We start from the raw sequence: 14393 nt of genomic DNA, 5'->3' as shown, positions 1-14393 counted from the left end.
TTGCTTTAAAGAGATGAAAAAAAAGTGTCTAAATTCTGAGCCTTTCAGACTTCATATATTTGACACAGTATTGATTTTCAATTATGATTCAAAAATATTTAATGCCTAAACCCAATCCCTGTACTGATAACTGGGTTTTTTTTCTTTGAGTTGGGGAGATAGGTTATTTTCTTATGTCATAATGTAATCATTAGTTTGATTAATTTTTTTTTCTCTTTTGTTTTCAGCTGCTTCACATGCATGAGATCTTCCTTGAGTGTCACTACAATTGGGAACTCATAATTTGGTGCATTTCACTAACTCTTTTTCTCTTAAGATTTGTTACTCTTGGATCTGAAACCAGTAAAAAGTACAGCAATACCTCAATATTACTTACTGAGCAGGTGAGAATTTCTATAGACCTATATTTTTCTATCTAAAGTAATTCATTTGGTAGGTCTCAGGCATGCATTTGAGATGTATTAAAATAGTTTGGATTAGGGAGTTAATTAGGGCTTAGTGGAACAACACTTTACAACATGAGGTTCGGTTTCTGTGAGAAGTGTATGACACTGTTTAAAAGTTGTATGGAAGATTGAGATGGCCATATCCCAATTGAGTGAGTGGACTTGGAGATATCAGTATATGTCGGTTGATATAATTTAAAATCTAACAGAACACAAACATAGAAAGTAGCTTTTAAATAGGAAAAAAGACACCTGAACTCTCAAAGTGTGGGATGGGAGAGTAAAAGATTTGAAAACAAACTTACTCCCTACAAAGTGGGTCACTGTTTCCAGTCTAATAATTTTGACTGCTAGGTTGCATGAATTACATATAGTCTCCTGTAGACTCCTTGGAGACTTCTTCTTTCAGCCATCTCTCAAGCTTGGCTTTGGGTCTACCTACTTTTCTTCTCAGGAATGTTCTGGTTGGTGTTTGTACTGCAAACCTCCTTCTCTGCTCTGCCTGGCACTGATGATAGTTTTCCAAGCTAAGCATGTTCAGTTAGCATTAGGCAAGAAGCCATCTTTTCCTGCTCAGAGAGGTTTCACAATGGTGCAAGATACAGCATTCAGGGCAAGGTAAATAGGCCGTTCAAGAAACCTTTACGCGTTTCCTACAGGAAGTGTGTTCAAGTTGGAGAACAAAATCTTCCAAACTGTCTCCCAAAGTCAGGATGTGAAACTTAATGACAGATGGTATAAATGACTGCTTACCTATATTGCTCAGTGAGAATTCATTCTGTCTTTACTAAAGATGATGCAGCTCGACACTGAGAAGACAGACTGCCTATTTACCTTGCCCTGAATGCTGTGTTTTGCACCAGTGTGATACCTCTCAAGAGTTCCTGAGCCTGGAGAGCTTTGCATTGTTTGGTTGATCCTCAGAGTACGAATAGCCTAATGTCCCAGTGAAGTGTATGTCCTCTGTTTCTGGAATGAAAATGAAGGGAAATGTTTGTGATAAGGATTAGAAAAAAATTACGGAGAGCAAGGCGCGCATGAGAGAGAGAGAATGTCAAGCCTTTGTTTTGCTTTCATAGGTTTCTATACTACGGTCTTCATGAGAGTCAGTGTTTAAATATTTTAAGCCAGCATACCCATTGAAAGAAGCACACCCTCTGTGTCCCCATAACTTAAAAAAAAACCCCAAACAAACAACAAAATACAAAAAGAAATGCGGAAAGTACTATGTCATCAGACACCTAGCTTTGTATTGAATCTACCTTATCCTGTTACAAGTAATTTCCCTTAAAAATGCCTGAGAGCTTTATGAAGTGAAAACCGGAATAGAATTCACTATTGTTTCTCAGAAAATAAAAACGATACACGTCACCCTGAGTAGAACTCATTTTGGACTGGTTTCACATACTAGCTGGATACCACAGCATATTTACAGTGTTCTTAGACACTCATGAAAGTCTTAACATTTTGGCCTTTCATGAGAGGTCAAACCCGAACAACTGACTGACACTCACTTGATCTAAAGGAAGCACATATGAACTGGTGTCCTTGAAAATCACATACTAATGTTATTAGGCTTACTGAGAAGAGAATGAAGCTTTAAAACAAAACAAAAAACTACAACAAAAACCCAGAAAGGACAAACAAGCCTCAACCCCCAGATTCAATATAAATGCTTCAGGGATAAGATGAAATTGCAAAATCTACTTTTTGTTAGCCAAGTTGCAGCCACATCTGTGTGCTTTATATTAATCGGTGAATTTCCCTGCCTGAGGACAGTCATAAGCCCAGCCTTGGCTTATTGTGAAGGCTAGTGCATGGCAAGGGATGTAATCTAATCAAATTTGCCAGGCCTCCCCATATTTAAATTTCAGCCATTGTTCTCCATACCAGAGAGGCTTTAACTGCTTGGCTTTCTTGATTGTAGTACGTTTCACATTCATGGGTAATCTGTGCAATAGTATCCATGGTCAGGTTGACCCCTCAATGACAAGCGCATCTACATGTTGCATCTCTTCCTTGTTGGCCAGAGGTGTCACGGGCCTAAACAAACGAACAACTACAAGAAAAAACCCAAAAGGACAAACAAACCTCAGTCCCACATTCAATTTAAATGCTTCCCAGAAAAGATGAAATTGCAAAGTCTAGTTCCTGTAGTGAAGTTCCATCCGTTTCTGTGTTCAACCTATGAATTTCATGATTAGGAGTCATGATGGGAAACTAAAAGATCAATCATTTTATATCAAGGGATTTTTTGACTGCATGCTGTTTGTCTCTACTTTTTCAAGTCCTTCTGAAAGTGTTTCTAATTTGTCTTGTAAATGAAGTGCCTCAGTGGTTCCTTGTTGAGTAAAATATGACGTATGGTCTGATCAAAGTGGTCTTGCCAGTTTTAAACTCTCAGAGTGGGTATGGTAGATGGCTGTGCATATATATACATTCAAACTTCCCTCCTGATTCAAAATTTGTTATTGAATGTTGGGTTTTTTTCATAAATTAATGACAACATAGTAGCTGTAAAGAGATTTGAACTCTCCTAGGGTTTATTGCCTAGCGTTTTTTCAGACTTTCTAAATAGAGCTGTGGTGGGTTGACCCTGGCTGGATGCCCAGTGCCCCCCCAGCCTCTCTGTCACTCCTCTCCTCAGCTGGGCAGGGGAGAAGAAACACAACAAAAGGCCCATGGGGGGGTAAGGGCAGGGAGAGATCACCGTCACAGCAAAATGGACTAAACTTGGGGAAATCAGTTTATTACCATTCAAATCAGAGTAGAATAATGAGAAATAAAAATCAAAACTTACCAACACCTCCCCCCACGTCTCCCTTCTTTCTGGGTTCAGCATCACTCCCAGTTTCTCCACTGCCTCCCCCTGAGCAGCGCAGGGGGACAGGGAATGGGGGTTACGGTCAGTTCATCACATACTGTTCCTGTTGCTCCTTCCTCCTCACACCCTTCCCCTGCTCCAGCCTGGGGCCCTCCCATGGGAGACAGTCCTCCGTGAACTTCTTCTGCATGAGTCTTTCCCACAGGTTGCAGTGCTTCGCAGTGCGTGGGTTCAGGCACGGACTGCTCCGGCGTGGGTCCCCCACAGGGCCACAGGTTCTGCCAGCCAACCTGCTCCAGCATGGGCTTCCCGCGGGTCACAGCCTCCCCGGGCTGGGGGCACAGCCTGCCGCGCCGGGGGCTGCCGGGGAGCCTCTGCCCCGGGGCCTGGAGCCCCCCCAGCCTCCTGCTGCCCAGCCCGGGGGGGTGTCTGCAGAGCTGTTGCTCTCACATACTCTCACTTCTCTCTTCTGCTGTGATCGTGCAGATTTTTTCCCCCCTTCTTAAATATATTATCACAGATATATTTATCCGGGCTCGGCCTTGCCCCGTGGTGGGCTGCCTTGGGGCCGGCTGGCACGGGCTCTGTCAGACTTGGGGGAGCTTCTAGCAGCTACTCAGAGAAGCTGCCCCTGCAGCCCCCCTGCTACCAAAACCTTGCAATGCAAATCCAACACAAGAGCCTTTTTTTTTCTTAGTTTATTTCTGTTTATAAACACCTGAATTGTTGAAATCAGTAATTTTATATTAAAAACTGGAATCTCTTTGCCTCTAAAAGCATAATTTAAAATGAGTTTGGTAGTTCAGGAGCTTGATATGCCTTGGAATATATGAGGCATAGCCTTTTGGTTTTAACTTGTATAAGAAACAGTGACCATTTTAGGGAGTTACTTTGTTCAGATGTCCATGGCCCTTATTTCAATAACCATCTTAAACAAAGTGGTTAAATATATCATGGCATCATATAGCATCACTTCCTTTCTGCAACTTCACTTCTGTGGCTTGGTAAGAGTTTCTGTCATCTGAAGGATGCTTCAGTGTATTGCTGAATTGTTAATTTTTTTTGTTGATGAAGGTCATCATCCTAAAATAGTAAGTTCACAGCTTTTCAAGATATTTTTCCTTTGATTTGCTTTTGTTATGCATTACAAAAGAAAAACTAGCCTTTGCCTGGTCTAAGATATCAAAGATAGGTTATTTGAGAATGAAAGCTGATGTTTCAAAATTGCTGGAAGGGCAAAAGAGAGTTAATGTGTACTCTTAACTAAACTTTCTCAGAAACAATGACCTAAAAAACATCTGGAACGCAGAAGTGTTCAATGATCAATGTACTGTTCTTCTACAGCAATGAAGAGTTTAATTAATTTTTCAGATATTTCAAGGCACTGGAAAGATTGATTTTTCTGCACTCAAAGTGCTCATGAAGTACTTAATTACACTAAAATCTTTTAAAAGAAATTATACTTTAGCAGAATTTTCGTTTAGCGTTTCAGTCTATTCAGTATCTTTTGGGGTTGTTAAGCCTTATAAAGTCTACATGCTAGTAGAAAGACCTGGAAATGAATTGACAAATCTCGGGTAATTATTGAAGGAGGAAAAAGAAATTATGCAAACCTTACATATGGGGTTGGTTTTCTTGCCTAATTTGTGGACTGCATTGAGCTTTTAAAGTTGTTGCTGTAGTAGTGTCAAATAGATTTTGTTGTATCATAAAACATTGTATTTTCCTATGGCACTGGACCAGTATTTGCTCTTAAATATTAAAAAGGAAGCAAAAAATTTGCTTCCTTGCAGAAACGTCATCACTGTTCTGTTATATGACTGCTGGCTAATCGTTTCATTTTATTGTTAAATATTTCCAAATTCCTTTAAATTCTGAGTAAGTGGTGATACTCTTATTTTATTTAAATCAGATAAACTTGTACTTGAAAATGGAGAAAAAGCCTAACAAGAAGGAGGAGCTGACACTAGTGAACAATGTTTTAAAACTTGCTACTAAGTTATTGAAGGTAAGAATTAAAGCACTATTACAATATTATATGTAACTAAGAAGCAGAATAGATTGCTTAATGGGTCGCTTGTGTTACTTTTGCAGGCAGCGCAGTATGTTTTGGTTTAAATCTGCTCTGTAACTCTTTCACAGCAATGCTACTTGTTCACACGCTACAGTCTTGTTATGTTGCTATCATTGTGGATTACAAATTATTACTATATACAATAAATTTTATTCTTTAAACTATATGAGCAGCCTGAGAGAAGGTACTTCAGGATGGACAGGATGATGAATGCTTGAGAAATAAATGATGCAATGTTGTTGGGTTTTTTGGAGTGTAAATATCTGGTTCTAGTAATAAGCTGCTGGGGGATTTGTACTCTTCCACAAAAGTAATTCCTCTTAAAAACTGTCAGTGGTTACCATTTCAAATTAAAACTAGATTATCCTTGATGTCGTCTTTACTTACTGTGATAGATTAATCTTTTTGGAAGACAGAGAGAAACTGTTACATAGGTCCATTTATAAGTGAACTAAAGGTACAGATTTCATTTAATGTAATTCAAATATGTCAGCTGTGCCCTTGAACTATTTGGCAATTATTTTTTGCATGGAATTTTAGTAAAGAAGTTTTTCGCTTATGCGATATTATCCTGTTTGTCAGGGAACTATATTTGGTGAGAAGAAGATACTTCTTCATGGTGAGAGAACGTGAATTTTTTTATTACTTTCCATTTCTAGAATTCTGCAGAAGAAAAATCATCTTTCTTTCACTCATCTGAAAGCCATCCTAGAGCATGGACCTGCTTAGGGCTTTTATAGAACAGCTTCTTGTTGTTAACAAAGCAGTGGTTGAGGTTCTCAGGAAGACATTTTTGATCCTAAATTGCCTCTGCTGAGTTTGTCTGTTCTTTCAGACTCACAGATCTGACATAATTTGGGAAGCAAGTTGTTTTGTTCTTTCATTTGTCTGGGAGCTTCATTCTTGGCCCAGAAATGTCTCATTCTCCTTCAGACTAAACATTTCCTTAATCCAAAACTTGCTTAAGGGTTACTTGAATGCCAAATGAGAGTAATAAACGTAACACTTGAAAAACTTCTTTTATTTTAGGTTTGGCTTTTATGAACAAATAAGATCAGTTAGATTTAGTATTCTTAATGTGTTTATACACTAAAATTAACAGTATATAACCTACAGTTGACTAAAGTAGGCTTTCAAAGAGGAAGCCAGTTCTGATACTACAAAAAACAAACTCATGACTTGCCTCCTCACCTCTCTCGGCATGGTGTTTCAGTGCTTAACCACTTTGGCTGTTGTGAAAGCTTCAGCTTTCAGCATTTGGATCTTGTTATACATTCATGGTAAAGTTCTTAAAGAGGTGCTACTGATTTGTTATTCTTGGACTCAGAAGTGAGGTAACAACAGTATTGTGATTTCTCCTTGAGGGAATCAACTTCCTCCTTTAGTCCAAGATAGAGTGGTCCCGTAGAACAGTTCCCCAGGAATGACTGGCAAATACAGAAGTGTTTTCCTCCCCCTCAGATAAACTTCCTTCAGTTCACACACCCCTCCCACCATGTTCGAGTATAGCACAACTGATACCGATTCCATGTGCAGAGATCCCTGTAAGTAGAGGGAATGGCTGGATTGTAGTGCAGTAAAACCGTATCTTTCAATGCCTCCATACCTTTCCGCTGCAGTCTGGAAAATTCAAGCCTCTTAAGAGAAACAATTGGAGGGCTTTGCGTATGGTGGTGCTTTAAGACCTTGCTGCCTTATTGTACCGTATGTAGAATTCTAGCCACTTACCTCATTGATTCCTGTGCAAGAAGGAGCAGTTCTTAAAATGAAGTTTAAACTCTGTTTAAACTAGTCAGTTAGAGGCTGAGATGATGGGGTATTTCTGCTAGTGTGTGTGGTCTCATCTCAAAAAATATGCAGCACTTTCATGAGAGGGCCGACAGAGTCAGGAAGAGTTCAAAGCAGACAAAGCAACAGCTTAGGTTGAGAGTTATGCTATAATGATGTGGAGAGCCTGGCTAAGTCAGTTATTAACTGTTTCTTGTGGTATAAGAATAAGGAACGGCAAAGCTTTTACGACCTGGTTTTGGAACAAACAAAAGGAAGTGTTCTCTGTGTGTCAGGTAGCAGACTTGTGCAGCTGTTGGTCAAAGGACACTGGATGCAGAAAGGTTATCTGGATTCAAGGAGAGACTGAACAAGTAGACTAGACAGATTCAGGGTGTCTCATGTGTTGAAATGTTTGTGTGCTGTGAGAATGTAGGTAGGGTGAGAAGCAGCTGCTCTTGGTGGCAGGATGCTGATCAACCCTTGATCTGATTCACTTCGGTCTTTTTCATGCTTTTCTCAGTGTTTGCAAAAAAACTGTTCGTGTTTTACTCTTTTCAGAAATGTGTCAACTGACATGACCTTTCCAAAGGGGACTTGACTTTTGTGGCACAAATCCCAGACCCAGGCCACCACTTAGTTACTGTGAGAATGTGCCCAAAAGTGAGATGGATTTCCAAGCCATCTAGTATGAGCTTTCAATGAGTTTTTGGTAGCTAGTGATCAATGCATTTACGTATTTCATGCCCATTAGCTAAAATGGAGTTGGTTTTGTTTGTTTTTTTTTTTTTAAATTTGGTTTTGGATGGTTTTGATCCTTAAGCTTTTACTGAAGACTGTATTATGTTGAATAGTCTTACTGTTTTCTTACTCCCAAAATTGGTAAGATGAATCCAAAATCTAAAAACTTTTTCCTTAATGGATTTCTCTGCTGTTCTCAGAATCATGCCTTTTATAGCTTTTGTATTTGCAGCAGTTTTATACCATGTTACATCTAAATGAAAATATAAATGACCAAAGCAGTGATAGTTGTTATGCTATATATAATCCACTCATATTTTAAAACTTTTTTTATTCCTTTATTTGACGTACTTGTAGGCCAGAAATGTGTGGGTGACTTCATTCACACACCAGTAACTGAAAATTGGTGAAATAGCCGTTTTGTTCAAGTTCTGTTGCAGATTAATTTTGGCTAATTTATTTGATCTTTCCAATTAAAAAAAAAAAATTATTAGCAGTTAAATGATTATTAGTACTTTTTCCCTTCATCTTCCTTTTCTGGCTATGTTCGTCAGTAATTATTCTCAAAATTAATGGAAAGGGAAATGCATTAGGAAAGACATTTTTGTTAATTTTCTATAGTAGTGAGGTAGCCTTCTGTCACTGTGGAAAATCTTTTTTTTTTTTTTTTGCTGTTTTTTGTGGTTCTGCTGTCTGTCAGCTGTTTTAATACTGAAGGTGATTTCTGGAAAATTATAAGGAATTCTAAAATGATGGCACCTTAGGAAAACTAGTTCTCTATTTTCCTGGCTTCATGAGCAAATTGGTAGATGCTTTAGCTGGGTAGCCTCCAATTTTTTGAAGGGTTATTTAGACATCAGTAGTCAGTTAATGTGATGGGTATTTTCTTGCTCATTGTTTTTCCTGTGCAGAAGAATAGGAGGATGTTTTACTCAATTGTGACTTGAAGACTTCTTAAGCTATCGAATATCACTCAATACATATATGAACAAAAACCTCTTTGTGTAATTTTTGCTTTTAATGTCATTGTTTTGCATTACTAGGAACTGGACAGTCCCTTCAGGTTGTATGGGCTTACAATGAATCCACTGCTTTATAATATCACCCAAGTTGTTATCTTGTCAGCTGTTTCTGGTGTCATCAGTGACTTGCTTGGATTTAACCTAAAGGTAACTACTTGATAAGCATCCTTTTTTTTCACCATGGGGTTCAGAATATTATGATAGATGGATCGTACGTTGCAGACTAATGTATTCTCAACTGTATTAACTAGAAGATTTATTCTTTGAAAATGGTTATGGCATTTAAGCTGTATCAGAATAGTGATGTATTTGTTCATATGCGCCAAGAGAAGAATCCAGGAAGACCTTATAGCAGCTTTCCAGTACCCAAGGGGGGCCTAAAAGAAAGCTGCAGAGGGACTTCTTACAAGGGCCTGTAGTGACAGGGCAAAGGGGAATGGCTTTAAACTGCAAGAGGGTAGAGTTAGATTAGATCTAAGGAAGAAATTCTTTATTGCGAGGACGGTGAGCCACTGTCAGAGGCTGCCCAGAGCAGCTGTGGCTGCCCCATCCCTGGCAGTGTTCCAGGCCAGGCTGGATGGGGCTTGGAGCAGCCTGGTCTAGTGGAAGGTGTCCCTGCCCATGGCTGGGGGGCAGCTCTTTTAACTCTTTTGGTTTTTTGTTTGTTTGTTTTGGTTGTGGGTTTTTTTTTCATTTTTGTGGCTTTCTAACTTTATGTAGGACACATAATTACCAGGATTTCTTAAACATACAGACACATTCATACACATAAGTACTATATCTTATTTGACTTTTCTTTGTATCCCAGATCTGATTTCTGCCTTGAATTCCTCACTGTTGACTTTGTAGCTCCTTAAGGAATGCAAAAAGATGCAAGCTATCCTTGTCTTGCGCTGCAGTGAAGTATTATGGTAGATAGAGTATTACTGTGACCAATATTACACAGTGTTGTGTCATCGTGGCTGAAGGGCTACCTTGTTAGGCCCTACTCTCTGCCCCGCTCTGAACTGCAAACTCTGGAAACTATTTCAAGATTCAGGTTAAGAGGCACATTCGTTTTGACAAGCTTGTAGCACAGAGCCCTTAATTCGCCACTGAGTTTGCTTACATCTGTCCGTTTTTTTCCCTGTTAAACAAATGTAAAATTTATTTTGCGTATTATAGAATATGCAGTAAATGCAGTAGGAAAAAAGAAAGTGGTGGTATTGCAGTTCTGGTAAATGGAAGACTGAGTTGAAAAATAATACTGATTTACTGCTTGAACTTTTCCAGCTCTGGAAGATCAAATCTTGACAATACATAAAGAAGACGAGATAACACAGTGTTATAGAAAAGCTCATTGATTGACAAAACTGCCTCAAAGCAGCCACTGAAATCTGTATTTCAGATGCTACAACCTCTTCAAGGATGTCATTTGGAAAATTGAAGTGTTTACATCTGACTGTCTTGTGCAATCTTTGTATTTATTTCAACTTCTCACTGTTTATGTTCATTTTAGTTGACATTTATATTTTCTTTTCAAACTTACTTGTTTAGCTTTGGAAAGAGTCAGCTTTGAGAAGGGTCAAAAATTGTGTGTCTGAGAACTTCTGTTGTTAAAGTTGAAGCCAGTGCTGAACATTTTTAGTTACGGTAACACTATAAGGAAGTCATTTGATTGTTGATAATGTGGTAAAATTGCTTAGAATATTTCATTTGCACCAATCATTTATGAGGACAACGTAACATCAATAGATGTTTGGTTGCAGTAGAAAAGTGAGACATATACAAAAAATAAAGTACTGACAATACAGTATGACAGGTAGCATAAATATTTTATATTAATATTAGATGCAAATGGGAACTTTTAATATTTTGAGTAATTCCAGGATCTAAACTCGTAGAGGCTGCAGTTTAAATATCCTGGGATATTAATCAAGGTATTATATAACAAGTCAACAAGTGCTCTTTGATAACACTTTTATTAGAGCAATAATTGTAAATGGTTACCATGTTGTATGATATTTTGATAAAATTAAATATTGTATTTATTTGAAATACTGGGCTGTTCTGCGCAGCTCTGACTGTGCATGCTCAATATGTGCACTTTTTATTGTTACTTTTAATGAGAAACTTTATATATATACATATAAATGTATATTAATTGGAATATATTATGGTGAACTATGGAGCAGTATATATTGTATGTTGAAGCTGAGTATTTAAAGAAGCCGAAGATTTACTGGTGAAAGGAGTGCTATGAATGACTGAGCATAAGATAGATAGATGCTCTCCTCTTGTACACTATAGTATATGCCATTCATACCACATTGAAGTTTAAGAACAGCTTAACACAGAAAAGTTCCTCTGGTGAGCAGCAGAGCTCATGAAGCCTGGTAGTCAGCAGATTTGTGTCTTCAGATAACCTGCTCTCCTCCTGTTCCTCCCCAGCAGGTGTCATTCCCCAGCGCTTTCCTGGCTGGGGTTTCCCAGCTCTCCCTCTGCCTTCTGTCCCCTGCCTCCCACACGGACCAGTCATATTGACTCATGGTTCTTCAGCGTGACAAAAACTGATGTTCACCCATGTAGACTTAAGTTACCTGGAACAAACTTCCCATCTACAAATTATGTGGGAGGATTAATATCGCCAGGTGCAAGTATTCTTACATTTTGTGGTTCCAAAATAGTGTCTTCATATTGAAAAATGACAAGTAAGTAGATGACAAGAGTCTGGACATTGCACTATGCTTGCTAATCTTCAGAATCTTGAAAGATTTGAAATAATGTACCTTAAACTTATGTGGTATAAAAATATTTTTATATATAAAGCAACACAAACAAGCATTTTGTATTTTATTTGCCTCTGTACTAATGTTTAATAATGACCAAAGTGCATTCTGGTTTTTGAAAGAATGTATTACTGGAGCTTTAAGAACATACTGTATTTAGTTTCTCATATGAAAACTTCAGCTGCATCTGATCTGTTTCTTCTTTCTCTGTTGTTTGATGTTGGGATTGTTTTTAAAAATCAAGTACATTTTATATACAATTTTTTCCAAATTATGGTATAGACATACACAGAACTTAATTTTGCACAAAATGTATTTTAAGAAAAAAAAAAGTACAGCAGGAGTTCTATGGGTGATAAAAGATAAAGCTATTGCTTTTTACAGCTTGTCACTATTACAGAACCATTCTTTGCTCTAGAATGGAATTACTTTTAGAAATGTAAAATGCTGAATATATGGCTTTTGTTACCTGGAAAAAAAAAAAAAAAGAAAAAAGAAAAAAAAAAAAAGAGGGGGGAGGGAAAACATTGCGGTTTTGGTCAGAGGTGAAATTAGTTTAACCACGTATACCTCAGCAACTAGCACTGTGCTGGATTGTTGCACTAACAAGTGGCAGCTTGGGGAGAGTAAAAGATTCACAAAATGAAATTAAAAATAATAAACCCCAGTATTTCCTACTATTAGGTATATTCATTATGTTAAAAATGGAAGAGGTTTATTTTCCATCCCTCAAGGTGGAAAATCCAGTATGAGAATAGAGGCAAGTAGAAATATGGCAGATCTTGTGTGTTAACTGTAATTTTTTGCCACCTGTTTTGTAACTGAAAGTGTGATCAGGCTTGGAATAAAGCTTTCTACGGTTGATGGTAAAAAAGAAGAAAAAACAATGGTCAGATATGTCTTTTAGTAATATCCAGCATATTTCTGAGTCTGCCTGTTTTGATTTAAATCCATATATTTGATTTAGATTAAATTAAAGCATATTTGGGAGACAAATCCTGCACGTGGAATGCAAATGATGGTTGTCAAAATTGCACTTCATTGCAAGAACACAAACTTTCAGACACATTTAGTTATGCGAAGTAGTTTAATCTTATTGACTACTAAACATGTGGCTTCTAAATAACTGTTTCTATTGGAAAAATATTGAAACAGAATTTAGTTCTATTTTACCAGGATTTAAGGGATTAATTTCAATCATCATTTTGGCTGTTTCTGTTTTGTTATGTCACAAGAAATACTTCCGTGTAAAAATCAAAATACAAGCAAACTAAAGTACATATTGAAATTAAAGTTAAATGCTTCAATAACATGTTACGGAATATTTGGACAGAATTAATGTGTGATAACATGTATTAGCTATTTGTTTACTGATTAGTGAAATAGTTTCTAACAGAAAACTGTTCCATTAATGGCTTTCAAACACCCATTTTTATTAGCTTCATTTTGGCTTTCCCACAGCGTATTCTTTGGACTTTATAAACAGGTTTGGCCAGTGTTATCCCCAGGACTGACTTGGCAGTAGGTTACACTCCACACTTGCGTTCATTTGCTCACTTCCTAAACTTACTCTAAATGTAGGCTATTTACAGTTTAAAATTTGTTTTGATGGTCATGGAAGACACTACATGTATTAAGAAATGAATAGCTCCTGAGAGCCATCCATCTCTAGGTGATACCTTAGTGTGCCAGAATTCTTAGACGTTGCCAGAAAATGTTATGCACAGTGCAAGTTTCCGCAGTCCATACCCCATCTGTGTCTGAGTACCTGCCGAAATAGTTATGGAGCTGAAGATGATGGGATCTGACCGATGTGTTGCTGCTTGCTGGCTTGCTTCGGGTCATGGGCCATTTTTTCCAGTCCTGATAGTCTCAAACCCATCCCGTCCAACAGAAAAGCGTACCTGGAACTGAAGCAGCTGTGGGTGATCAGGCATGAATTCAGCATGTGCTGAATGTGGCCTCTGTCTTACACCGGTGGTTATGATTGGGAAATCCTGGTACCTCCTACAGAGAGTTGTATTTCTACAGCTTATAGCATGGAGCTAAATTTACATGTATCCTCCCGAGTGCCACGTTTGGAATCTGAAGGGGTGCAAGACCTTTCAGGAAACCAAAGAAGTGAATTTTAAGGGGTTTTGTCGGTGTGCTGCTTGCTTGATATATGATTGCAAACCTATTTGTAAACCTGCTATCTCTGGTAGGCTCCAGTGAGCCATCCAATGTGTAGATTACGTGTATTGAAAAAAAAATAACTTACAGCTCTTTTCATGTTATCTTCTGTGGATAGGATATTTAAAACCCTTTGGGTGGATATAAAATTTAGTAACTTCCAAAAGCTTCTCTGGATTGCGAGCACATTTCATTCTAGGTAGTGCTTATTACTGGTTCAGATTTCAGAGATCGATCTTTGGCATCCAGCAGTATATAGTAGAGAGACATTTTTTCTCTCTTTCTAAAGATGGTGGTGGTGGGCTGATGCTACTGTCTACTGGATACTTCAAGCCCAAAGGCATCCAGCTTACCTGTTGGAGGGGAAAGGAGGAAGGCGGCTGTTGGTAGTGCTGGTATACCCGCTGCTGCCTCCCCAAGTTGACTTTTGTTACCAGTTTCTCAAGCAGTGAATTTGCTGCAACATGAGAGAGAACTGAAGGAAAAGGAATACGTGATACTTTTTTCTTGGTCCACAGAGCAATCTCTTTTTTTTTATTGCATGACTGCACAAAATATATCTGTATTGGTACAGGAGAT

At 38.1% G+C, this 14393-nt stretch overlaps 1 protein-coding gene across 2 annotated transcripts in view; it reads left to right on the top strand.

Moving 5' to 3' along the window:
* The window catches only part of PHTF2 (putative homeodomain transcription factor 2), a 73076-nt gene extending 60231 nt beyond the window's left edge, over positions 1 to 12845 (top strand). For both annotated transcript variants that reach the window (XM_040595602.1, XM_040595601.1), the window contains 4 exons: positions 228 to 383; positions 5183 to 5278; positions 8896 to 9021; positions 10147 to 12845. In XM_040595602.1, coding sequence (XP_040451536.1) covers positions 228 to 383; positions 5183 to 5278; positions 8896 to 9021; positions 10147 to 10167 — 399 coding nt within the window. In that variant the 3' untranslated portion in view covers positions 10168 to 12845. The remainder of the gene's footprint in view (positions 1 to 227; positions 384 to 5182; positions 5279 to 8895; positions 9022 to 10146) is intronic.
* Positions 12846 to 14393: the final 1548 nt, after the last annotated feature.

This window comes from Falco naumanni, chromosome 5, assembly GCF_017639655.2.
Source record: "Falco naumanni isolate bFalNau1 chromosome 5, bFalNau1.pat, whole genome shotgun sequence".
NCBI lineage: Eukaryota > Metazoa > Chordata > Aves > Falconiformes > Falconidae > Falco > Falco naumanni.
The sequence above is the reverse complement of the archived record's forward strand: the minus strand, read 5'-3'. Positions and strand labels throughout refer to the sequence as shown.